Genomic DNA, 27,281 nt, shown 5'->3' on the forward strand with positions numbered 1-27,281 from the left:
TGCACCAAAATCACACATTGGCCCATGCCTACAGCCCTACTAGACGCAGAGTTGATGGCATTGTATTATGGTAACTAGCTGTGTCAAGTTCTCCTGGTTAGCAGCATGTTCATTCATTCATCCATGTCATGCCTGTCAGCTAGCAGCTAGCAGCCCAGCCAGGCTTTAGGGCTAGGTCTGTCAGCTAGCAGCCCAGCCAGGCCATGCAGAGGTCTGTCTCCATGCTGCCCACCTCCCTGCTGCTGGGTCAGGCTACATCAGTCACACACGGTGGCCAGACAACTCCACATCTAGGGGTATTAAACTACCCCACATCCAGATGACCAGTCCCCAGCCCCATGCTGCCCGGGGTGGTGACATGTGGAGGTGGCCAGCCCAGCACGGTGCCTCTGCGGCGGCTAGCTGTTAGCACACCACCATCCCCGGGGGTCCCACCTCTCTGCCACACTCAAGTACAACATGTTGCATTTTCATGCCATTAGGCAACTTGCTTCCTAGGGTTTCCTAGGATTAGAGATGCATTTGGACTTCTGGAGTACCTCCACTACTTTCAATGGGTTCTGAAGGTCTGAGAGCTTTCTACTTTCTACCCTGGGTAGTTAACCCTGGTTGTAACCTTGGGTTCAAATCTGGAGTGTGTGGGACCAAATCTGTAGATGTGGTGAGCTAATGAAGCTAATGAAGCTTGAGATGAGAAAAGGGCGCTTGTCTCTTTAAGGCCCAGGAGGGAGTTAGCGATTAGCGATGTTAGCTTAGCGCCAGTTTAACAGAAGTAACTTCACTTTTAACATGACTTCCCGTGGTCGTAGCGGGCTGGCTGACGGCTTAAAATGTGGCCACACGGTTCGCGCAGATTTATTTTTAGAATTAAAAAAAAAAAAAAACGGTACTCGCACGTGTGCTCGTGAATTTATTTCTCTAGTCGCACAGATGTATTTTTAGTCGCAAATGCGAGTGAAATGGTCGCACTGTAGAGCCCTGTAGTGGTATTGGTAGTGGTATTGGTAGTGGTATCGGTAGTGGTAGTGGTATTGGTATCGATAGTGGTAGTGGTATTGGTAGTGGTATTGGTATCGATAGTGGTATTGGTATCGATAGTGATAGTGATAGTGGTATTGGTATCAGTATTGGTATCGGTAGCGTAGCAGCAGGTTCAGGGCTGGGTGGGTGGTGTGTGTCCAGGGCCAGGCAGGCAGGGTTAATCATAGCTGTAATGTAATGAGCAGCTGATTGAAGCGTGGTCCTCTGCCCCTGCTCTCCCCCTGTGTGCATCCCTGACAGTGTGTTCAGCTCCACAGTCACAGACCATTAAGCACCAGGAAACCCTCCTAAGCGTGTACTCACTCTATTTTTACACAGGCGGCTATTATGGGTCCAGGGCAGAAAAACAAGGCGGGGTGAAGGGGAGTGAGAGAGGGGCGGGGGGGGGCCGGGGGGTGGTATCACGGTTTAGCTGACTACACAAGTCAACCCAGTCATGGGAATTAGCCTAGCGAGAGTCCCTGACTTCAAGAAGGTTCAGGCCACAGTGCATTCCCACATGTCACCAGAGCGGTAGGAGAAGTGGTACTGACGTGATTATGATTTAATGGAGTCAATATGGTTGTCTTATCTGCCATTTTGATTAAATAACCAGGCGGTTATTTCTCAAAGGGAACTTGGCTTGGCATGATGACTAGTCCCAGTTTGGGAGAACACACAGTGGTGCTGACGCGGCCCTCTGAGTTAGCCCACGAGCACATCAAGGAGTAGGAAGTGGAAGGCCGCAAAACAGAAAAATCGCCGTTCGGGAAAACACTCTCCTTGTTGCTACATTTGTTTATAATGCCGTTGCATCATCGTGACGGAAGAGGTTGAGTTAAGCCGACCGCTGATTGAGTTTTAAGTTCTTTAACCCTACATGGGAGCTAAGCTTGAGGGATGTCATGTAGCCTACTAGGGCCTATATGTGACACGGTCTGGTGCAAGGGGTGCAAGCGTTGTTGAAAACCAATGACACATCGCTAGTCAACTAACACAGCTTGTTTTGTGAGCCTGCTAACAATGTAAAGTAGTGTTCTAGTTAACTAGGTAGTAGTGGGGATTACTCACCGAGTCCATTGCGTTGCAATATTTTGGCTTGACTAGCGAGTGTGTGTTGTGATTTTCAACAACGTTGAAACGTATTTCCGTGTTTCAAAATAAAAGTCCATAGTGTTTGCCTGTGCTTTCACTAACACTATGTAACATCAATCCGGATTCAATGTTGTAGAGACATGACGCGATTTTACATTTTTACGACACAGGAAAATGGTAACTGTAAAAATGGTCATGTCTGTTCCTAACGGTGCTCTGTTTCTCTCTCTCTCTCTCTCCTTTTCCTCCAGGAACCAATCAAGTCCCGCGCCCCACAGCTGCATTTAGAGTATAGGTTTTACAAACAGTTGGGAAGTTCAGGTAAGGAGAACGTACTGGAGCTACGCTGCCAATGGCTGTTCAGAGATCTGTTACTGGGCTGTACTGGATTGAGCCCCCCCAGTACAGCCCAGATTGACCCTCCTCCCACACACACACACACTAGTACAGTAGGCCTAGGCCTACACTCTGCCCCCCCCCCCACCAGTACAGTAGATCTAGGACTACACTCTTCCCCCCCCCCCCCCCACCAGTACAGTAGATCTAGGACTACACTCTCCTTCCCCCCCACCAGTACAGTAGGCCTACCCTCTGCCTGCCCCCCCCCCCCTAGCGCTGCGTGCTGTGATCCGTTGGGCGGTGATGCTTTGGGCCGTGTCTCCAGCAGCTCTTTGATGTGGGCCACTTGGCTTCAGAGGCGAGAGGAGAGGTGGGGCCGGAGGATCAGATGGTGGGGAGGGACACACACTTGGAAGAGTCCACAGCACAGCCTGGCGTGTGTGTGTGTGTGTGTGTGTGTGTGTGTGTACCTGCGTGCGCCTGCGTGTGCCTGCGTGTGTGTGCGTGTGCGCCTGTGCGTGTATACCGTGTGTGTGTATGTGTATGTGTGTGTGTGTGTGTGTGTGTGTGTGTGTGTGTGCGTGTGCGCCTGTGCGTGTATACCGTGTGTGTGTGTGTGTGTGTGTGTATGGATTTATTGCGTCTTGCAACATCATTTTTCATTTAAAGATCAGTCAGACATCTGACCACTGCTGCGTAGCCATGGTGACAGGTACGAGCCTGCAGCCATACGGGCGTCGTTAATTAGTCACTCCCGCTGTTCCTCTGCTGACAGGGTAATTTGTGAATACGTCGACATTTACATTTGCTGATGTATTGTATTGTGTTGAAGGGCTGGGGGGGGGGGGGGAGGCACCAACCTGACCACTTGTTGTGTAATTACCATAGATATGAACCAGGGAGGGACGATGATCTTTGATCCTCGTAAGCCTTTAAATGACAAGGATGAACAGCCGGGACAAATCCTGAGAGTGCATCCATTTGATCACTGAAGGTTTAACACACGTGCACGCACACACCATGTACCACACACAACGCACGCACACACGCACCACTTACCGTGCACGCACACACACCACACCACGCCACACGCACATACACACCACACACACACGCAAACAGTGCCTGAGAGTGCACACACACACAATCACCCACACACACACACACACCCCCGCCTTAGTGCTTGCCATTTTGCGCTCTGTGATCCTCAAGTGTATGTCGTAGTGATCTGATCACCTGCCAGCACTTCTCTCCCTCCCCCTCTCTCTCTCTCTCTCTCTCTCTCTCTCTCTCTCTCTCTCTCTCTCTCTCTCTCTCTCTCTCTCTCTCTCTCTCTCTCTCTGTGTCAGAGCAGGCCACAGCAGCAGTCCCCCAGTGTTAATGGGGAGAGTTGGAGCGCAGGGCATTAGGGGGGTGTCCTGGGCTATTTATAGATGGCCTTCTCCGTGCAGTAAGGGGCCATTATCGTATATCTACTCCAATTGCTCATCTCAGCCCTGAACACCCGCCTGCCTGCCTGACTGACTGCCGAAGAAAGCCCAGGGAAACTCTCCCATGATGCCTCTCTCTCTCTCTCTCTCTCCCTCTCTCTCTCTGTCAGCTGCCCTTGTTTTGATCCGTCTGACGAGGCCGTGTGAGTTCTAGACCTCCACGCAGCAGCAGTAGTGTTTAGAACTGTTTCCGTATTAATTTGGGAACAGTTAAAGCGAATGCTTAATCCCCTCCAGAGGTACAGCCCCAGGCTGTTGTGTATCATCATCATCTTCTCTTTATTCCAGTGGTTAGTGGCAGCCTGTATTCCCCCCGCCCCCCTCCTCCTCAGCCCCCCCCGCATCCCCCCCGGAGGACGAGCCACTGTCCAACCCCTCTGTGGTATTTCCAGTGGTGCGTTAAACACAGCCTGACGACCTCTTCCCATCGCTGGGCCACAGAGGCCGGGGCGGGGGGTGTGGTGGCGTGGGGTGGATTCGGGGGAGGGAGGGGGGGTGGGGGACCAGCTCAGGCTTGCTGCTCCTCCACCCTCATAGGCCGAGTTGGAGTTTCAAGTTCATTGTTACGTCACATCACACCAGTGTAAGACAGTAAAATCCTTAGGCTTCGGTTCCTGACATTGCAGCACAAGACAATAAGGCAATAGGCTGAATTCAAGATAAATAAAAGTGACAATAGTACAGGACATAAGTGGCAAATAAGAGGATACAATTCGCAGTACAACTAGTAATAAAATACAGAATTCAAGCAGTAGAGAGTTAACACTGCGTTAGTCCAACTACTCCGTCTCAAAAGAGGAGAGAAGAGAAGAATGTCTTTCTGTAGCTACTTCCACTGAAATAAATCTTTGATTTTAATCTTAATTTTAGACCTGCCGCCTCTTCAAACCACTCGTGGTTTCCCTGTAAGCTAGAATGTAGAATAGTACCAGGCCTAAGAGACTCCGGGTCTGGATCTTCAGGCCATGGGTCCAGTCCAATCACCACGCTGACTTGGTGGGAGGGTCCCAGTGTGGTGAACCCTGCTGACCAAACCCCCCCCCCTTCCCGTGGTGTCAGCTCTGCTCCCTGCTTAGCGACCCAGAGGAGCTTATCTTCAGGGTGTTAATTCTCTCCTGCCCTGGAAAGATCCCAACCACCACTACTGGAGAACTACTGTGTCCACTCTCTCACAGACACACGCACACACACGCACGCACACACACACACACACACACACACACACACACACACACACACACACACATACACACACTGGAGAACTACTGTGTCCACTCTCTCACACACACGCACACACACACACACACACACGCACACACACACACACACACACACACACACACACACGCACACACACACACACACATACACACACACACACACACACACACACACACACACACACGCACACACACACACACACATACACACACTAGAGCTCTGGTGTGTCCACTCACTCACTGACACTCACTCACACACACACACACACACACACACACACACACTCACTCACTGACACACGCGCACACACTAACTAACTAACTAGAACTCTAGCGAGTGTACTCACACGCACACCACAGACTCACTAACTAACTAGAACTCTAGCGCACACCACACAACACCACACCCTAACCATTACCACTGGTAGTGTCCTGAGACACAACTGGAGATCATCTAGTTTTTATGTCTCTGGTATCAATTATTGACGTGGTTGGCTTCCCTCACAGTCAGGAGGCATAAAGGTCTCTGGTACCATGGAAAGGCCCGGACAGCCTCCTTTTACCAATGATTAAGATTTCAGTGATCGCATCAGTGCATGTGAATATTTAGCAGCCCAATGGGGCTTTTGCTTAAAAGCTGTGTGAGTGTGTGTCTGTGTCTGTCTACACACTGTGTGCATGGTTGGGCATGTGTGTACTGAATGCTTGTGTGTGTGTGTGTGTGTGTGTGTGTGTGTGTGTGTGTCTGTCTGTCTGTCTGTCTGTCTACACCCTGTGTGCATGGTTGGGCTGTGTCTACTGTGTGTGTGTGTGTGTGTGTGTGTGTGTACTAATGTCATGCCCACACTAGCCTGGTACCCGTGTAGGAGGTATAAATCAGTGCCACTTTGAAGGAGGTCTCAGGCAGCAGGTGACGTCAGTCGGCCCTCTGCGGTCCAGCTCCAGTGCCCTGTGCAGGCTGGGTAATATTTCCTGCGCTGGGGATGGATATCATGACCCAGTAGACAGGCAGTCACGCAGGCTGGCAGGCTCTCTATACAGGCCCGGGCGATCACGTTTCAGACCTGCCCGGGTACATCTCCAGAGCTCTGGCCTAATGGAATCAGCGCCTCTCTCTCCCCCCTCTCTCTCTCTCTCTCCCTCCCTCTCTCTCTCTCTCACTCGCTCTCTTGGTCTCTCTCTCACTCGCTCTCTCCCCCCCTCCCTCTCTCTCTCTCTCTCTCTCACTCGCTCTCTTGGTCTCTCTCTCACTCGCTCTCTCCCCCCCTCCCTCTCTCTCTCTCTCTCTCTCTCTCTCTCTCTCTCTCTCTCTCTCTCTCTCTCTCTCTCTCTCTCTCTCAGTACACACACACACACACACACACACACAAAACCCTGCAGTATTAGTATTACTCTCTCTCCCTCCCCCTCTCTCTCTCTCTCTCTCCCTCCCTCCCTCCCCTGATGCAGTCGGCATTCTAAATGTTTAATAGAGAGTCCGCCTCGCTGACTGGCTCGCCCTAAACTTTGACATTTCACTGTGTGGGCATACATTGTCCTCCCCGCTTCTCAGAGGGAGAGATCAGCTGCATCCCGATACAATAGGTGGGATTGTTTCAGATACGTTTCACCCGCGCTAGAGAGAGGGAGAGGGAGAGGGAGAGGGAGAGGGAGAGGGAGAGGGAGAGGGAGGGAGAGGGAGGGAGGGAGAGGGAGGGAGAGGGAGGGAGAGGGAGGGAGAGGGAGGGAGAGAGAGAGAGAGAGAGAGAGAGAGAGAGAGAGAGAGAGAGAGAGAGAGAGAGAGAGAGAGAGAGAGAGAGAGAGAGAGAGAGAGAGAGAGAGAGAGAGAGAGAGAGAGAGAGAGAGAGAGGGGAGAGAGAGAGAGGGGAGAGAGAGAGGAGGGGAGAGAGAGAGGGAGAGAGAGAGGGGAGGGGGAGAGAGAGAGGGCGAGAGGGAGAGAGAGAGAGGGAGAGAGAGAGAGGTGTGGGTTATGAGGCACAGGGCAGAACTGCAGGCAACAAACAGCCCTAGACTTTGAAGCTTTGCTGTATAATGTTGGACTCAATTATATCGGTTGTCATAAATCAAGATAAGGAATAGCTTCTAGGAAACCACTCTCTCCTCCTTGCATAAGTGCCTCTTTATTACAGGGTTTGATTTGTTTGGTTTCTTTTTTTTTATACACTGGAATAAAAAAACAAACCCAAAAAAGAACGTTCCACAAAGCTAACTAGTGTTTCCTGGTTAGCCTAGCGGCGGTGACGCGCACACACATACCAGTCGCCCTAAGTCCTTAGTCATTCTCGTTTTTGTTTGCGTAGTGTTGTTGCCGCATTATCAGTTCCTCTGTTCCATCTCCAGTGTTTTTATTTCCCTCAGCAGTTGGCCTTTTGTTATGCTACTTCTTCCGCTTAACACGTCTGGACCCCCCCTGTGGGAGAGATCCTCCGCGCGCTCCTCTCTCCTGTTGATCAGTGCACCGGCGCTGAGCGAACGCCCTCCAGATCTGGGCTCTGGGGTTTGATGAGTCAGCCGCGCGGCGCTTTCTTGTCCAGGCCCTTGTCCGTCATTACCGCACCATTACGAAGCACATCCTGAGGCCTCAGACAGGTGTGTGCAAGCCGCGCTGCTTCCCTGTGGGGGGGCGGGGGTTAGGGTGGGGATCAGGTAAATCCTGCTCTAATCTCACCTCCCCCGCCCCTCCCCTACACTAGGCCGTGTATACACACACACACACACACACTGCACTACACACACACACACACTACACACAGGCGCGCTACACTACAGGCGCACACACATACCTGCATTTGCACACATACACACACACACACACACACACACACACCCTGCAGTATTAGTGCGCTGTCCTGCCGTGGCCGGGGTGCCGTCAGGGTGACGGCCTCTGCAAGCATGCAGTTGTTTTTGGCTCCTCCTCCCGCCAGACCTGGAGAATGGAATGAGGTCCCCTGGTGTCCGGTACCGCTGGGTGGCCTGACCCAGAACACTGTACCCTTGGAGGCTAGGCCACAAGGTCATAGCTGAGAGGAGGGGAGGGGGGCGGGACAAACAGGGATTCCTCTTGGGCTTAAGTGTCCCTGCCTTAAGTGTCTGCTTAAGTGTCTCCTCTGAGGTGTGCTAGACCGTGGTGATGATAAACTACCGACATTCTCTTCTTTGTGTCGTTCCCACTTAACCGGGTGTGTTTGGCAGACGTGTCTAACGTCAGACGCATCATCGCTGTTGACAGGTTTGTTTTGTTTACCTCCGGTGTGTCCTAATGGAAACTGCCTCCCAGCGCGCTCTCTCTCTCTCTCTCTCTGGCTGTGAAGGTTACCATAGCGCCAGCATTGTCCCTTCCACCCCCAACCTTCCCCCCCTACCCAGACATGTAGCCTGGCTACTCCAACATCAACATGTCTGCCTGGCTATTTCAAGCCTTCGAAACCAAAGCTTAGTGAAACCATTTGTTCACTGCCACCTTTCATGTGTCATATTTCTACAAAGCCTGATGCTTGTTGTTAATGTAGTTTTTTTGTATCAATGAAGTTACTGATGATGTGTTACAGGATGTGTTAGTACCTAAAACCCTCTAAAGATGTTAACATGTTGCCTATCCCTTGTATCTCCTATGACTCATACACGTTGCCTGTCCCCCTGTATGTCCTCTGACTCATCCATGTATCCTTCTGTGTCATCCTCCCTCCTTTGCAGAGGGAATCCCCCAAGTCTACTACTTTGGACCGTGCGGGAAGTACAACGCCATGGTTCTGGAGCTGCTGGGGCCCAGCCTGGAGGACCTGTTTGACCTCTGCGACCGGACCTTCTCCCTCAAGACCGTCCTCATGATAGCCATACAGCTGGTAACCTTACAGGACCATGATAGTCATACAGCTGGTAACCTTACAGGACCATGATAGCCATACAGCTGGTAACCTTACAGCCAAAGTTACAGGGCCCCATTCTTCCAGCGTCACTGTCACATGTAGATTGTTGTACCAAATGTGGTGATGACGACATCACATGATCACTACACGCTTGGGACATGGGGGGATACTGAATACTGAGGGACGCGTCGCATGTGTGGCACATAAACACTTTTAAATTTAAGCCTGCATGCATTGTTGCCTCTTCCTAATGGGAGTTGTGAAAGGGGGCGTTTTGAACAGGTTCAGACAAGTATCGAGAACCTTTTGTTTTTCTCTTCTTTTCTTCTCTTGGTAACCTCATATTTTCTCGCTGTCAAAATGTCACCTCGTATCTCTGAACGTATCAGTGCGTGGCCTCCCATTGGCACACACAAAGTCGGGAGTTGAAAAGTGCACCGTGAACGAATCCCCCCTGACCCTAATCTCTGTCTAAATGCTGCTCTCGCTCTGTCCTCAGATTACGCGGATGGAGTTTGTCCACACGAAGAGCTTGATATACAGAGACGTGAAGCCAGAGAACTTTCTGGTGGGGCGGCCGGGGAGCAAGAGGCAGCACACCATCCACATCATCGACTTCGGGCTGGCCAAAGAGTACATCGACCCCGAGACCAAAAAACACATCCCCTACCGGGAGCACAAGAGCCTGACGGGAACGGCGCGCTACATGAGCATCAACACACACCTGGGGAAAGGTTAGAGGGTGGATAGCACCTAGCTAGCTACATGAGCATCCACACACACCTGGGGAAAGGTTAGAGGGGTTGAGGGCTCTAGCTAGCTACATGAGCATCCACACACACCTGGGGAAAGGTTAGAGGGGTTGAGGGCTCTAGCTAGCTACATGAGCATCAACACACACCTGGGGAAAGCTTAGAGGGTGGATAGCACCTAGCTAGCTACATGAGCATCAACACACACCTGGGGAAAGGTTAGAGGGTGGATAGCACCTAGCTAACTACATGAGCATCAACACACACCTGGGGAAAGGTTAGAGGGTGGATAGCACCTAGCTAGCTACATGAGCATCCACACACACCTGGGGAAAGGTTAGAGGGTGGATAGCACCTAGCTAGCTACATGAGCATCCACACACACCTGGGGAAAGGTTAGAGGGGTTGAGGGCTCCAGCTAGCTACATGAGCATCAACACACACCTGGGGAAAGGTTAGAGGGGTTGAGGGCTCCAGCTAGCTACATGAGCATCAACACACACCTGGGGAAAGCTTAGAGGGTGGATAGCACCTAGCTAGCTACATGAACATCAACACACACCTGGGGAAAGGTTAGAGGGTGGATAGCACCTAGCTAGCTACATGAGCATCACACACACACCTGGGAAAAGGTTAGAGGGGTTGAGGGCTCTAGCTAGCTACATGAGCATCACACACACACCTGGGGAAAGCTTAGAGGGTGGATAGCACCTAGCTAGCTACATGAACATCAACACACACCTGGGGAAAGGTTAGAGGGTGGATAGCACCTAGCTAGCTACATGAGCATCCACACACACCTGGGGAAAGCTTAGAGGGTGGATAGCACCTAGCTAGCTACATGAGCATCCACACACACCTGGGGAAAGGTTAGAGGGTGGATAGCACTAGGGATGCACTAGGGATGCACCCATACCACTTCTTTCCAGACTTAGTACAAGTACTTACATTTGGGTACTTGCTGATACAGAGTACCAATACTGAGTACTTAATAATACCATTACAGTTCTAACAATGACTTTGAAAACATGTATTATATTAATATATATAATATAATTAATAATATATTAATTATATTAATATAATTATAATATTTTAGCCGGTAATAGACAAGCTATTCTGAAATTGTCAAAATGAATGTCAGTCTATTGCCTTCAAATCACTTTGATTTAAATAGTAACGTTAAAGTTAAATCTTAAATAGTTAAGTTTTAGGTTGGTGATAATGACACAGTTTTGTTCACACACACACACACACACACACACACACACACACACACACACACACACACACACACGGCTGCAGCTGAGGTTCTACGTCTGCCCCACATCTGAAGCATATCATCAGATGCACCTGCTATGCCAGTGTGGCACCCCGAAACTGCCTTGCTTGTAGAACGATTCTCTGAGGAGTAAAATCCTCGTCAATCCACTGCGCAGTTAACGCGAATTCGCGATTATCCTCACACAAACTTCTATGCTTAAGTAGCTGGAGTTTTCTTTCATACAAAATAGTGTCGATTTATTTCAGACACTGTAGTGGAAGTTATCTTCATTTCCAGTGAAGTAGCCGGCCGCCATCCTGGACATTTTTGTTTATCCCGCCCCTTCGTCACTTTGATTGGTTTCTTGGTCCAAAGAACTACAATATTTTACTACATTTGGGCAATGAGACTGAGGAGAGTAGGAATCTGAGTATGAGTACTGATATCGGTATCGGTGCATTACTTAATATCGCTGTCATGTACTTGAATGGAAAACTGTACTATACATTGGGCTGGCTTTTGGACACAGATTAAGTATATTATTTATTATTTGATGGAGATTCTCCATTGAGAGTGTCATTAGTCCAATACTCTGCTTAATCTGTGTCTGGGATAACCACCCCGTGCTGTGTCTGTCTGTGTGTGTGTTTGTCTGTGCGTGTGTGCTGTGTCTGTTTGTCTCTGTTTGTCTGCATCTGTCTGTCTCTATGCGTGTGTGCTGTGTCTGTTTGTCTCTGTTTGTCTGCATCTGTCTGTCTCTATGCGTGTGTGCTGTGTCTGTTTGTCTCTGTTTGTCTGCATCTGTCTGTCTCTATGCGTGTGTGCTGTGTCTGTTTGTCTCTGTGTGTGTGTGTGTGTGCCTGTTTTTCTGTCTGCCTGTGTGCTGTGTGTGTATGTGTCCTCTGTCAGTAGCTAACGAACCCTTATGTCTTTTGACAGAGCAAAGCAGGAGGGATGATCTGGAGGCTCTGGGTCACATGTTCATGTACTTCCTGCGAGGCAGCCTCCCCTGGCAGGGCCTGAAGGTATCCAGTTTCATCACCGTCTCTCCATGAACCCCGGGGCCGGCGTGCACATACCCTGACGCTTACGCCTCCGCTGCAGAATAACTCACACAACACCCAACCCCACCACACCACACACCCCCCACTCTCCCCCAAGTGACACCGCAAGGTCTCCACTCTAGAACGTGTTTACAGCGGCTTAGTCAAGAGGAGAGGGATAACCTTCTACACGTCACGCTGGCGCAAACACTGAAACACTTTGACCTCCGAGACGAAGAGTAGAGTGGATCGTCTGTCTTGGAGGACAGAAAGACTGTGTCATTTAGATGCATTTAGCTTATTTCACTCAAATCCGTTTAGCCATTTATTGCATGAAAATAATAGTGATGCGTTTAAGTTTGGGGTATTCGAATGACCACAACTTACAAGGATACGATATGGCAGGGAGCCGAAGGCTTATCACCCCCCCCCCCCCCCCCCCCCCCCCCGTAGGAAGGCTACACACAGAGTGACCGGGGTGGGGGGTGGGATGACCACATAAAATGTACTCTCATAGCCAGCGCACCCAAGTCACAGCTGTCGAATGCTACGGAGGAAATGTAGACTTGGCCGTCCCTTGAACATGTGATTGGATGTTTTTACATACCTGTGAACCAGCTGTCCTGTCACCTGACGGACAGCTGCAACGTTGACTTAGAGTGCCCCGGGACTGAACTAATGCGCCGCTTCATTTCTGGTCATTGTGTAATCCGTAATTGATAGGATCTGTGCCTCACTGATGTTATTGACCCTGCAGTTGTTGCAGTAACTTGTTGTAAATGTCAGTGGACATACTACACTCTGGTACATAGTCACTAACTCCTCCACTTAAAGCAGAATTTGACCCTGTGATCCAGTGGGTTTGTTGTTTTCATTTTTCAATAGTTTTAAAATGACCTCGTCAAGATTTCTCGCTTTGAATGCCCTCATCAGTCCTGATGTTCCAAATTGTCCATTTGATTCAATTCCTAAATTCTATTCTCCCAAGATTCCCCTCTCCCTCCCACGCGAGGCCGTTCTATTGAAAAGTGCCAGAGCTAGCGTGTGCTGCTCTCTGGGAGTCACTGGCAGGGTAGAGCAGGGTCAGAGTGCAACAACTCTCATCTGATGTCATTTTTTGGGATGTAAAATGGATTTCAGGTAAATTTCCCCTTCAAGCCTGTGAGGTCCTTGCTCTCCCCCAACCAAAGGCCCTTCATAGTACTGGATCAACATCACCAAACCCCCCCCACACACTGGTGCATAGCCATGAGATGTCTCCAAATATGAAATGGAGGATTTGTTTGGCGATTGTTATTTACATACGATATATTTTGAATTTGAATATTATTTATACCCATTGGATTACACTGCCCCCAGCTACGTTTTGGCCCAGAATCTAGGACGCAGTGCATTCTGTACCTCTGTAGTTCTCTGCTCTGCTGTGGGAGATGTGGGAGGGTAGAATAACTGTTCTGCCGCCTCACAAAGGTTGTGTTCTTTTTCCATTCCAGGCGGACACGTTGAAGGAGAGATATCAGAAAATTGGAGATACCAAGCGAGCAACGCCGATTGAAGTGCTTTGTGAAAGCTTCCCCGGTCAGTACCTCCACCACCGCTGCCGCCATCTTAGTTTGATTTGTTTGAACCTTGCAGTCATCATGGCTTGGCTTATGGATGTTGTATTTTTTTTATTATTATATTTTAAAATTGATTTTTTTGTTTTATATGCAGATTAAATAATAATTTCTTTCTTTTCCCCCTCTCCCCTCTGCTGCAGAAGAGATGGCCACCTATCTGCGCTACGTGAGGAGGCTGGACTTCTTTGAAAAGCCTGATTACGACTACTTACGGAAACTCTTCACTGACCTTTTTGACAGGAACGGCTACGTCTTTGATTACGAATATGACTGGGTCGGCAAGCCCCTCGTGAGTCCCTCTCTACCTCGACATTCGCCATTCAGCATTTTTTGTTCCTGGCTAAAGAATATCAATTCAGTTATCTTTTCTGTAAATAATCATAAGCTGGATCGAATTGAAAAGTTCCTTTTGTTATGTCGGTGATAAAAAGGCTTTATTTAAAAAAAAATCTTGTCTTTATTTAGTGAATTTCAAACTGTTCTATCTCACCAAACTCACTCTGATTTGCCTGTTGATATTTTGCCGTGTCACTTCCTCCTCCACCACAGCCCACACCGATAGGCCCCATCCCCAGTGACACACCCCAGCAGCCCAGCAGCAGAGACAAAGCACAACAGCAGACCAAAAACCAGGTGAGCTCACCACCACCGCCGCCGCCCCACCCCACCCCACCCCACCTCAGCCTGCCAATCAAGTCCCCCGCCCCCCGTCTCCAAGGCAACAGCCAACCCCCCCTCTCCCCTCTCCTGCTTCCAGCTTCCTGGAGAGTGTTGGCCTCAGCTCAACTACAAATACTCTGACTGACTCTTACCTAAATCACTCTTACCTAAATCTTCTCTAAACTATCGAAGAGGAACTTAAGTAGGGTCATTTACACCCGTTTATTCACGACGGCGTTGTTAGCTACAGTAGTTGTGAAAGTGTTGAAATGTAGGGACGTCGCTTAAAGTCTTTAATTCGTTTATTTTTATTGGAGAGTTTGTTGAAGGTTATGCACACATCCTGCCTCCCTAAGCACTCGTCATTGCCTGTATGAGGAAAAAGCACAGTGCGTCCTTCACACAAGTAATGACCAGAAGCGGCTTGCTTAAGTTTGGTGTGGTAAAAACTGCATACTTTTTGTTTTTTTTATTTGTTTTTATATTATTTATGGGCATGCCTGTTCTAGCCTTGATCCTACACGACCATCAACTGGACAGATCCAGTAGTAGTATGTTGATAGTTCTCTGGTGTCCCCTTACCAGGGTTTAAAGAGGTGCTGATTCACATGATAAAGGCAGACAAATTACGTCTTCATAGTTCATGAGTCTGACTCATCAGTTCCGAGGCTAAAGCGCACAGCAGGTTTTATGATTGACTTGTCCTGTGGACTGCGGCCCCATTTATTATTCTCCAGTACAACGTAATGAATATGATCCATTCTAGTTTCTGAACCTTGACAAAGAACACGTTTCGAACCACGAAACAGCCATTGTTTTCATTGTAGAAGCCCTGGATAGCGAGGCTGATCGGGAGACGTATATAGATTTAATAACACGGTAACTAGATGCATTGTGTTTCCCATCAAGGACGCTTCCTTCACTCCTGCATGAGTCAGTTGGTTCTTCGCTTTTTTTTCCTGTTTTGCTCTTTAATTTCTTCTATTAACATTCATAGAGTCTGTATTAACAAGCCTGCTTCTGCTTGGGAGATGTCTTCTGTGAAAAAAAAAAGTCCTTTTTTTCCCCCTTTTTTTTTTCACTCACTCACTCTCTTCCCACCACACTACCACCCACCATCACCCCTCCACTCCCTCTCACCCCTCCACTCCCTCTCCCCCATCACCTGCCTCCCACCCCCCCCCCCCTTGTGCTCTTTTGCGTCAGTCGCCTGAGCCCAAAGGAAGTGATTCTCAGCCAACTCCAGTGACCAATAAGGAGACTCTGGGGTCACGTCTCACGGCTGATAGGCTGGGGGGCTCTGTCCAGGTACTGCTTGCGCATGCCACTGCATGGCTGTGTGTCTGTGTCTGTTTCCTCCCCCTTGCTCTCTCTCTATCTCTCTCTCTCCCTCCCTCTCTCTCTCTCTCTCTGTCCCCCCTCTCTCTGCTCTGCTCGCGCTGTCTGCTCACTGCTCTGCTCGTGCTGTCTGCTCACTGCTCTGCTCGTGCTGTCTGCTCACTGCTCTGCTCGCGCTGTCTGCTGCGCTTCACTCATCTGCTCTAGGCTGATCACAGGGAAGGGCGGCACAGACAGGGTCCCACGCGGCCACTGTCAGTTTAACCTGAGGGGAAAAGGCTTTTGTGAGGCCGTGATGGCATATGAACTCAGCTCAGACCCAACCCAGAAGGGCTGAAGGGGGGCAACAGCAGCTCAGAGGAGATGTGTTTTTAGGCTACTCCCCTGACACCGTAATCAGAAAACTGGGAATGGGAATGGGAATACTAAGTGGCCCTATAGTCTTAAAGGTGTAATATATGATTATTTATTTTTTTGCACAGGCAAATGGTAGAAGCGTCAAGGACTATTCATAGAGCAACTATGCCATCTAGTTTTTATTCGAGGAAATGCACCCTTTTTCATGGTTGGCTGTTTATTGTACTAAAATATTTATTGTATATATTTCGGTGTAAAATCACATAGCTAGAGCTAATATGCAGATTTTTCTTTTTTTTAGGAAGGGTGGAAAAACAAAACATGTGATTTGTCGACTCTATGTTCATATAAACGTGTTAATTCCCAAGCCATCATAATCCTCTGTCCTCACCCGACCTGTGCTTCTGTGTTCAGGTGATGAGCTCAACGAATGGAGAGCTGAACACTGATGATCCGACCGCAGGACACTCCAACGCTCCCATCACTGCTCCCACCGAGGTCGAGGTGGCTGATGATACAAAGTAAGACAGCTTTTTTGGGGGGGCAATCTTAAAAGTGAGTCAACGTTAACTATGCAACTGGCTATCTTAAAATGGCCTAGCCTTACAGCTACAATAAGACCAGGCTAGTAGGCCCCTAGACCAGTTTCTAACTAGGTGTATGCAACTGGCCCCTGGTTAGTTACTGGATACACACCAGAGGAGGCTGGGGAAGGTAGAAATCGGCCTCGTTGTAATGCATGGAATGAAATGCAGAACGGTATGAAACATGTTGCATTTCAGTGCATTCCAATAAGCCCGTCCTCCGATTTCTACCTCCACCAGCGTCCCCTGATGCACAAGTTTTGCAAGTACACCATTGATTAGTCTGGTTTCAGAGTTCTTCTATAATGTTGTTGATTGTTGTTTTGGCTGAATTGATTTCCTTTGAAAGTAAAGGCGTCTCTCTCCTTGCCTGCAGGTGCTGTTGTTTCTTCAAGAGGAGAAAGAGGAAAGTCCTCCAGAGGCACAAGTAGAGAGAAGACGACGTCAGAGAGAACTTGAAACATTCTGGTCACTGTCAAGTTTTAAATGGAGGCAACTACACACACCGATCACCATCCCTAACTCCCTCTCCCAGTCTCTCTCTCTCACTCTCTCTCTCTCTCTCACCCCCCCCCCCCCTTTCTCTCTCACTCCATCTCTCCCTACCTCCCTCCCTCTCTATTTCTTTCTTTATCTCTCTCTCAGTGCTCCCCCTTGCTACTGCCGAGTAAAGGAATGTTGTTGTCCTACAGACTAATAGTGGACTTTCACAACAGACTCTGGTTCCTTTAAAAAAAGAAAATAAAGAAAGAAACAATTAAGTACATGCATTATAAAGGGGGATTGACAAAAAGTAAAAAGCTGTAACAACGAAACGCGAATACCGTGACGTGAATATATAAAAAAGAAAAAAAAGGAAAAAAAAGATGCTGTTTGAAACAGTTGTTGTATTCTAGATTCCATACAGAACATGTATTTGTTCAACAGCCAATGACCTGAGGGGAACTGTCAGTGGGTCAAGTGAAAGAAATCTGTTCCATAGAAATAGTTCTTTATTTGTGGGATCAAGGTAAGAGGCAAGAATGAACTATACTAATGTTAACTCTGGAATCACCGAAAGCAACAGGAAGCATTTCATCTAAAGCAGAATTTTGGAGGATTTTTATGTAATTTTTCTTTCTTTTTTTTTTTTGTAATTTAATCCTCAGTTGTTTTCAAAGTCGACTCCCTGGATTGAAAACAAAACTTTTACTTTTATGTTGTAGTGTTCTGGATTTTTTTTTTCTTCTTTTTCTCCAGCTTTTTTCTTTTTGTCTGTCAATGTGGACTTTGTAGCACAGTCACTGGCCTCAGGTACTGTGGAAGAGTGAGAGAAACAGATATTAACCTCTCTTCTTATTATTGCACTTTTTGAAAAAAAAAAAAGAAGAAAAAAATACAGTGGAAAAATTCTAGGTTTGAAATTAACAAACAAGAAAACAACTTTAATAAAGACTGATCTAGGAAGAGTCCTATACAAGGCTTATATCTGCGTAACGGCCGAAAAAATGTTGTCAATTTACATGAAACAAGATATGTCTTTCGATTTTATTTCTTACATCAGAATAATTTACCAGGAAATCATAGTTTGTGCCTTTCCAAGTAAAATGTTTAAAGCTCAAGTAAGTGTCCCGCAATGAGATTTTATCGGAACTGTTTCCAAATGTTGCTCATGGGGGTTTGCGTATGTGTGTGTGCTCGTACCTCTCTCTGAAAGTGTTGTCTGTGATGTCATCCACCTGTATGCCAGGTGTGTGGCTTTGTGAGGCCCGCCCCTCCATCACAGCCACAGTCCACATGTCCTCCTCAGCTACGACAATCAATATATCCATACATGGGTGTACTTCCCTCTCTAGGGGCAGTCTAAACAAGGAACCATAAGCGTGTCCGTTGCAAGCTGAAGCAATTCTAGTCATTGATGACAGTTAGATTTACGCTCCAATTTGTTTTTTTGTTTGTTTTTTTAAATAAGATTTTTATTTTTAAGAGAAGGATCACAGTTAATGGCAAGGCAAGTATGTAGGGTTTACATAGTGTTTACATGGTGTTGTCTCTCAGAAAGGAGGTGACTGGTCATCAGTGACTGAAGATGCCACCCGACTTGTATTGGATACACAACTGTTCTGTTCTGTTGGAGTTCCTTGCTGCTAACATACAGTAGTTTCCATGTATCTTTTTGCCTGAACATTGTAATTCTATGTTTTCCATGGCCTAAAATGAGATGTGTGTTGGACAACTTGGGGCTCTGTCGTCTATCTCCTACATCACAGTTGTCCACAATGGTGTTTTCATCAGAGAAGGCAGACCTGGTCAGGTTTCCACAGTGGTGCCAGTGTACCATGGCTAACTAGCGGCCAGCTAGAGCTCAAAGCCTGGTGCTTGGAGCTTAGTGAACAGGCTTGTTTTAATTCGGCACCGCTGTCGAAATTGGGCTATTGAGGGGGCCCACATATACATCAGTACATAAGCAAAGACCCCCCCCCCTGCCCATCCTCCTCCCTTTCCCCTCCATGTTATAGGAAGTATTGTTTCCCCTGATACAAAAGACTGTTACCCCACTATGCTCTTTAAATCGTGTATGCCTGTGTCCATGTGAACCTGAGTCATGACCATGTGATACCATTGTTGTCATGAGATGCAGGAGGTCATTCCTATGTATAGTCTTTTTCTGGAGGTGACACATACAGCATGAAGGGCATAGGGGTGGAGGTGTTCATAGTCATAATGTTTAGTCATACGTGAACATTTTCATAAACATCTCCAGCTGAGAGAAGTAGGAGAGACGGGATGGAAAATGTTTTTCTGTGAAGATTTAAAAATGCATTAGAGCCCATTGGAGAAACAGTGTTTCTTTGTACATATGTAATTACATATTAGTGGGTAAATGGAGGATGTTGAATGTGCCCTTGTGATGTCTTTTATATCCTGAGTGGTCTGGCGAACAGTTTGAAGATGAGTTTCACCAATACAATACACTTTACTTTCATCATTCAGATCTCCATAGACACTACAGTGGGGTCTGAACTCAGGTGTAGCCTACTGTATATTATATTTACCCCTTTAGGGTATGAAAATGTCACTGATTGTGTTGACATGGGGAGGGTGATCAATCTGTATGATATTCTGTATATAAAAACAAAACCTTGATATTGTGTAGACATGGAAATTCAATACTAAATTGGTTGTTTTGAATCATTAGAATATGTGTGGGCATACGAATGATTTTAGGGATCTAAGAAGAATCGACCTTTTTCTTATTATTTGTTTTGTGGCGTGTATGAAATTTGAGGTTTTCAATGTCTGCCCTCAGCAAATGGCACTGTTGTTATTTTGGTGAAGTGAAATGGGAAGTGAAACTATGCAAAAAAAGGGCACTTCTCTAGAACTGGGCTGTCTGCAAGCCCACCTGACTGGACGTGTGTAAGAAAAGAGGAAACCCGTCATTGATCTGACAGATTTGCCACCCACAATTGTGTTCTTAAGTAACTTATATGTCACACTATATCGTGTATATTCTTTCGAGGCATTTGTCGCTCAGTGTCATTCAGAGAAACGCGCCAAGAACGCACGAACTCACCGAAAACATGAGTCTACTTTACGGGATGTTTGTGTAAATCGACACTTTTAAGTCAAACTTTTGGTTTCAGGATTACTCTAACCGCTTGTGTTCAACCATTTCAGCTCACCCAGCAATTTACGTTGACCGGACTCACGCGTCTTTGGGGAGCGCATTTGGAGATGTCCAACGCAGCAGCTTATCGTTTGTTCATGTGACAACATTTTTAAATTATGGGGGAAAAAACGACATACATTTAAATGGGTGGATAACGAAAGGGAACTGTCGAGTTACTTTTTTCCCCTTGTTATCAAACTAGGGGGTACATTATTGGTATAGCTATGTCCGACCGGTTAGTGTCTAGCGAGCGGTCTTTAACCGTCCCCGGGCGGTTGAGTTACGCAGCGGGTCACTTTCTGAACGACCTCTGCGCGTCTCTGTGGTTCAGCTACCTGCTGGTTTATTACCACTCCGTCCTGGGACTGTCCAGCACCTCTGCAGGGGTACTCCTGGTCGTGGGTCAGGTCGCCGACGGGCTCAGCACGCCTCTGGTCGGATACGAGTCAGACGGGACACAAGGATGTGGAGCGTATGGAAAAAGAAAAACATGGCATTTAGTGGGTAAGTATTTAAAAAATATATTCATATTATAAGCCCGAGGTATTGGATTGAAAACGCCTGTCATTTGTCAATTAGTTGAGATGCTCTGGGGGTCAAGGACTTAGAATTGAACTACATAACGGTACTCAGCAATAGGTTTATGAAATCATACCTCTATTGGACCACATATAGATGTATTAAGTAGTTTTTTACATTTATTTTAGGTGAAAGGTATGTGTATGAATGTGATCTAAACAGACCGGTTTATTACAACAACAATGAACCAAGGGCTTCTTGACTTTATCCCACGGTGTGTTCTCATTGTTTTGGAAAGAGTGTACCTGCCTGTCCAATGTGCTCGATGGGACCCACCCATCACTGAGGTGAAGCTAGCCTACCGTGACCTCACACCTTCCCCTCCCTATACAGGAACTATCAGCGTTCTGGTGTCTTTCCCCTTCATCTTCAACCCGTGTCTGGGCTGTGATGAGAACACTCCCCAGTGGGTGGACCTCCTCTACTTCATGCCTTTCATCATCATCTTCCAGTTCGGCTGGGCCTCCACCCAGATCTCCCACCTCTCTCTCATCCCTGAGCTGGTGTCCACCGAGCACGCCAAGGTGGAACTCACAGCCTACAGGTGGGGACCACAGACCACAGACCATTACAATACTCACCTCGCTCAGTGGGAATAGAAACGTCAAAGGAACAGGATGTATCATGCCCATTGAGGCTGTTGCCGGTAGATAAGGCAAGGGCGTGAGAGCAGAGCTAAAGACCACATTCTGTTTGAACAGATTGACAAATAAAGTACTGTGCAGTACTCGTCAATAATATTCCAAGGGATTGTAAGAGACACAGGAGACATAATAGTGCTCACTGTACCTGCCTAGTTTTTAGAACATCAAAACAGCCAGTACAGATATTTGGGTGAAAACCTAATCTTCCAGTTAGGTGACTTCCATCTCCTTCAGGAAAACATGCTGCAGGAAATCCCCTCAGTTGACACTGAACAGTAAATGAAAGTAAAATGGCTATTGTCTATTGTTCAGACATGCAAATAACAACTTTTGGGAAGTCATATATATATATTTGGATTGATGATAGATTCAAACAAACTCTTACATGGCTCTGGATCAGAATGTATTGCGTAAAAAAAACAAAACATATCCTATAAGAATATAGCTGGTGTTTTTTTTCTTTTTCTCACAGTTATCAGTGAGATCTCCTAACATAGTTCCCCCGCTGCATGCGTTCCTGTGTCCTCCCTGCATAGGTATGCGTTCACAGTGATTGCCAACATCACCGTGTACGCTGTGGCCTGGCTGCTGTTTCACTTCCAGGCCCAGCGTAGTGACAATCCCTCCCTCACTGACAACCTGGGCCGTGTGGACATCCCCATATTCAGGGTAAGCCACTGTCCTTTAGTGTCTCTGCAACACAACAATCAGAGGTCATGTTGCTAGGTGGTGCTGACCTCGAGCACTCCTGGGGATTTAGGTAGTTCTTTCCAGTTTTTTTTCTCACTTTGTCTCTCTGTCTCTCTCTCTCTCACTCTCTCTGTCTCTCTCACTCTCACTCTCTCTCACTCTCTCTCTCCCTGTCTCACTCACTCTCTGTCTCTTACTCTCTATCTCTCTCTCTGTCTATCTATCTCTACCCCCCCTCTCTCTCTTCCCCCCCCCCCCCCCCTCCCTCTCTATCATTAGGACCTGGCCCTCATCGTATTGGGGGTGGGAGTGGTGTTCTCGCTGGTCTTCCACCTGGGCACACGGGAGGGGGGGGCCCCCGCCGCGGAGGCTGCGTCAGACGAGGAGAGCGAGGAGAACCATCCTCTGATCTCCTCGTGCTCCGAAGCCATCCCATCTCCGCCACAACCTCTCCTCCAATGGAAACACTGGCTGAAGGAGCCCGCCTTCTACCAGGTTTGCTCTCTGGTCTAGTCTATATAAGTGTATGGCTGTGGAACAACACACAGAAAGTAATGTTCTTGTGGGTATAGTAGTTCAACATGTTTGGTCAACCTGACCTTTTCTTTTCTCCTGGTCCCAGGTGGCTTTTCTCTACATGTGCACCAGGATGATAATCAACTTGTCTCAGACCTACATCTCCATGTACCTCACCAACTCCCTGCTGCTGCCAAAGGTAAGTGTGTGTGTCTAAATTCATGCCTGCAGGACACAATAGGGATGTCATCATCATTTACCCAAAAAACTCAAACAGAATCACTTTGTGTGTTTGTGAAACTGATACAATGGCAGTTCGCTTGACTAGTTTCCTTCTCGTTTTCCAGAACTTCATCGCCACCATTCCTCTGGTGATGTATGTCAGTGGTTTCGTGTGCTCTCTGATCCTGAAGCCAGTCACCAAGCTCATCGGCATAAGCGTGAGTCCCCCTCTCTCAGTGACGGTGAAGTGCATTGTGGGTGATTTCTAAAACGGTCTCGGAATCATCGAATAAAAATCGAAAACAATAAAATAATCTGTTGTTCTTTGTTAGGTTTTTGGTGTACAGCTAACTTTATAAAGCAAATGACTGCCCCCCCCCTCCTCTGTAGATGACTTACCTCCTAGGCCTGGTTCTGGTCCTGGGGTTTTCTCTCTGGGTGCTACTGGACCTGAAGATGGGAGAGTGGGTTTACGGAGCCGCTGTGCTGCTGGGGGCGGGGTCTGCCACCATCCTGGTGATGTCACTCTCCATGACAGCCAAACTCATTGGAAATCAGACGGTAGGAAGCCTGTGAAGGGGCTTCCTAGAAGCCAGGAAACCCCCTTCAACATACTGTATGTTCTGTTCTGATAACAATAGCTGTCGTAAAATACAGCTGGGGTTGATTGACAGTTGGTTGACGGCCGACGGTCGCTGTTACTTGATATTACCATGAGTAAAGATTCACGCGTCTGACAACCACATGTGAGACGATGTTGTTCACTTATTAAGATGACATGTTCTAGATCAGGGTTCGCCAACTCTGGGTGGTTCACAAGCTTTTGCCCCCCTGCCAAGGTCCCAACACACCTGGTTCATATTTGACTGAACGATAGTCTTCAGACTGGAACCGTGATTCATTAAATAGAAGGCCCATTTCTGTGGCGGAAAAGAAGAAATCCTGCACACACCACAATCAGTCACCAGGACCAGAATTGGAGAACCCTGCATTCCATGAGTCATCTTTCCTGTGGCGACAACTGTTGTGAAGTGTCAGCGTCCAACTCTGACCTTCTGTGTTCTCTCCTTGTTTGGCAGCAAAGCGGGGCCTTCGTGTACGGAGCCATGAGCTTCACAGACAAGGTGGCTAATGGCCTTGGGGTCATGATAATACAGAGCCTCTTTCCCTGTCGGTGAGTAAGGAATGTGTTTGTCTGTCTATCGTATCTACACCTTCTTTAAGGCTCCTTCTTTAAGGTGCAGATACGATAGATAGGCAGTGCTCCTGCAGAGCACATGGGCAACCGGTCCCACACCAGGAAGATTAATGGAATTTGATGTTGTTTGTTTACAGTACAGATACATGCTGTCCGGCCTGTGTGTGCTTCTACCAATACGTCATGGTGATCGTCACCGGGGGCGTGGCCTTGGCAGCAGCTGTTTCCCTTTTCACAATCTTCAAGTGGCCTATCAGGATTCGCCAATGTAAGTGTTTCAAATCAGACCTTGTAACCACAGGTACACATGCAAACAAGCACGCACGCACATACACACACACACACACACACGCACACACACACACACACACGCACACACACACATACACACACACACACACACGCACACACACACACACACACACACACACACACACACACACACACACACGCACACACACACACACACACACACACACACACACACACACACACACACACACATACACACAGTACCTGGTCAGTAGGTTGTGAGTGTCATGTTGGAGGAGGGTGTCGTGGCTTGACCCTGTGACTCTCCCTTGTTACTGTATGCTGTGTTCAGTATTAACAATCAGAGTGTTAATACATCTCACTTACAAGCTTTAGCTGCTAATCCTTGAAAAGTCCAGTGACTGACTTGGTATTTGGTTCTTACATACTGGCAGTGGCTTACCAGCCTGCTACATCATCATGATATCCCCCTCTGGGAGACTAGCCTGGTTTAGCCTAACCCTAACCCATGAGGACTCTTTTGCATAAAATGAAGCCTCATCGCCCTCTAGTGTCATAAAACTGACATATAATACTACACCAGAACATTTGATACAGGCTCACCTCAAACAACACAACATTGACATGAGCACACTTGGCTTGAACATACGGTTCAGTTATGATTATCTAAAACCAAGGGGATTTCAATTCATTATTTAATAATTCCACATAGACAAATAATCAATTTAGTTTATCCTCTGGCCTGAATTGACCCTAACTGAAACTGAATTGACCCAAAGATTGAGTTCTTTCTCATACCGTCAATAACAATATGCCATATTCCTGTTGTGTTGTTTCCCTATAGGCATCAATACTGTCTCTGTCTCTGCTGAGTCAGGCAGATGATAAGTGATGCGGACGGAACAGCAGATAACAGAAGAACAGAGATTCAACATCAATGACTCATTCTTGGAGAATAACATTGTGCCCTTTTCCTGGACATGGTCTGTGGACACCTACCTATCTTTGAGACCAAAGGGAACGCGGAATTACTACATTTACATTTTACATTTTACATTTTTGGCATTTAGCAGACGCCTTATTCCAAAGCGACTTTCAATCCACCAGTCGTAGCAGGAAGAGTAATCCAGCTCAGGCCCGGGGCCATTGATAGAAGGAAAAACCTTCTTCTATCACCTTCTTCTAAACCTTTTTTGACACTGGAGAAACAGAGAAACAGTACAAGAGGGGGCAATAGAAGTTTTTAGGGACACAGTAGAGGGGGAAAGCGGGTGTCTTCAGGAGACGCAGTGCTGAGGGGCAAAATTACTACTTTCTGAACCCAAAGATGACCCTTGTCTTTGTCCATGCAGTGTATGGATCAGTAGCCATCTTTAGTCTAGTTTATAGGACAGACTTCTGGGGTCAATCCCTACTTCTGTTCTTCACCTTTATTGTCTGTATCTCTTTCTGCCTCTCATAAATGTTTATGGATGTATCATCCTGTTTATTGAATGAGAGTTTTGTGAGCATTTATCCTTTCATTTTTTATTTTATTTGACATGAAACATGAAAGGCTCTCTGATCTGATCTGAATATTCTATGTACCGGAGACGGTTCCGGGAGTTAAGGATGATGATGGTGATGACATTTCAAATATATATTTTTGGAGATTTTAATCCTATGAATTGATGGACTATTTAAAGCAACAATATGTTTGTTTATATTGTATTCTAATTCTGCATTGTTGCAAACTAATATGGCAGTTTAGTGAAATGTCCCCCTGTTCTTTTTTACACTGAAAAGGGAATCAAAGTCCGAAGTGGAATCAACGTGCTTGTGTGCCTGTGTCTGATGTGGGAATCTAAATGTTTGAGTATGGGTAGATTTTTGGATGATTTTTGTCCAGATTAAACATTTCCAAATGTGGCATAATGCTCATGTCATATATGATCTAGGATGTGCCCATCCTACAGGCCTACAGTTAGGTTCATATATATTTGGACACTGACAGAACTTTTGTTATTTTAGCTGTTTACCAAAACATATTCAAGTTACAGTTATATAATGAATGTGGGTTTAAAGTGCAGACTCAGCTTGCAAACAAGTAAACAAATCATCAGAGAGATAGAGCGGGAACATTATGAGTGGCCAAATCAACAGTTTAGTACATTCTGAGAAAAAAAGAATGCACTGGTGAGCTCAACACCACAAAAAGATCTGGACGTCCACGGAAGACAACAGTGGTGGATGATTGCAGGATCTTTTACAAAACTAAAGGCAGAAAGACCCACGAACAAACAACAACTGAAGACAGCTGCAGTAAAGGCCAGGCAAATCATCACAAAGGAGGAAACCCAGCATTTGATGATGTCCATGGGTTCCAGACATCAGACAGTCATTGTCTGCAAAATTGTGTCACTGTCCAAATATTTGGAAGAAGTATTAAGTATACACAGTTGAAGTCGGATGTTTACATACAAATACATTTAAACTCAGTTTTTCCAAAATTGTGTAATCCTAGTAAACATTCCCTGTCTATTTTAAGAACGTGAAATGTCAGAATTATTTATTTCAGCTTTTCTTTCTTTCATCACATTCCCAGTGGGTCAGAAGTCTACATACACTTAGATCGCATTTGGTAGCATTGCCTTTAAATTGTTTAACTTGGGTCAAACGTTTCGGGTAGCTTCCCACAATAAGTTGTTAGAATTTTGTCCCATTCCTCCTGGCAGAACTGGTCTAACTGAGTCAGGTTTGTAGGCCTCCTTGCTCGCACATGCTTTTTCAGTTCTGTCAACAAATCTTCTATAGGCTTGAGGTCAGGGCTTTGTGATGGCCACTCCAAAAGCGTGACTTTGTTGTCATTAAGCTATTTTGT

General features: G+C 47.0%; 2 protein-coding genes across 3 annotated transcripts in view; both read left to right on the forward strand.

The window, feature by feature from the left end:
* The window catches only part of csnk1g2b (casein kinase 1, gamma 2b), a 30,792-nt gene extending 12,751 nt beyond the window's left edge, over window positions 1–18,041 (forward strand). Inside the window, exons 3-11 of one of the 2 annotated variants that reach the window (XM_080536195.1) lie at window positions 2,367–2,436; window positions 8,858–9,006; window positions 9,530–9,764; window positions 11,986–12,071; window positions 13,583–13,667; window positions 13,849–13,997; window positions 14,258–14,341; window positions 16,478–16,584; window positions 17,024–18,041. In XM_080536195.1, the coding sequence (XP_080392321.1) occupies window positions 2,367–2,436; window positions 8,858–9,006; window positions 9,530–9,764; window positions 11,986–12,071; window positions 13,583–13,667; window positions 13,849–13,997; window positions 14,258–14,341; window positions 16,478–16,584; window positions 17,024–17,078 (1,020 nt within the window). In that variant the 3' untranslated portion in view covers window positions 17,079–18,041. The remainder of the gene's footprint in view (window positions 1–2,366; window positions 2,437–8,857; window positions 9,007–9,529; window positions 9,765–11,985; window positions 12,072–13,582; window positions 13,668–13,848; window positions 13,998–14,257; window positions 14,342–16,477; window positions 16,585–17,023) is intronic. The other variant, XM_080536196.1, reaches the window with a different exon arrangement.
* Window positions 18,042–20,523: 2,482 nt separating this feature from the next.
* Window positions 20,524–25,306, forward strand: mfsd12b (major facilitator superfamily domain containing 12b; the record flags this gene model as incomplete). The annotated part of the gene is made up of 10 exons (XM_080536509.1): window positions 20,524–20,803; window positions 21,212–21,422; window positions 22,059–22,191; window positions 22,492–22,707; window positions 22,835–22,927; window positions 23,076–23,168; window positions 23,341–23,511; window positions 24,030–24,124; window positions 24,286–24,416; window positions 25,266–25,306. 10 exons carry the CDS (start codon window positions 20,524–20,526, stop codon window positions 25,304–25,306), a joined length of 1,464 nt encoding a protein of 487 aa, XP_080392635.1.
* Window positions 25,307–27,281: the final 1,975 nt, after the last annotated feature.

This window comes from Nansenia antarctica, assembly GCF_963989245.1.
Source record: "Nansenia antarctica genome assembly, chromosome: 7".
Classification (NCBI taxonomy): Eukaryota; Metazoa; Chordata; class Actinopteri; order Argentiniformes; family Microstomatidae; genus Nansenia; species Nansenia antarctica.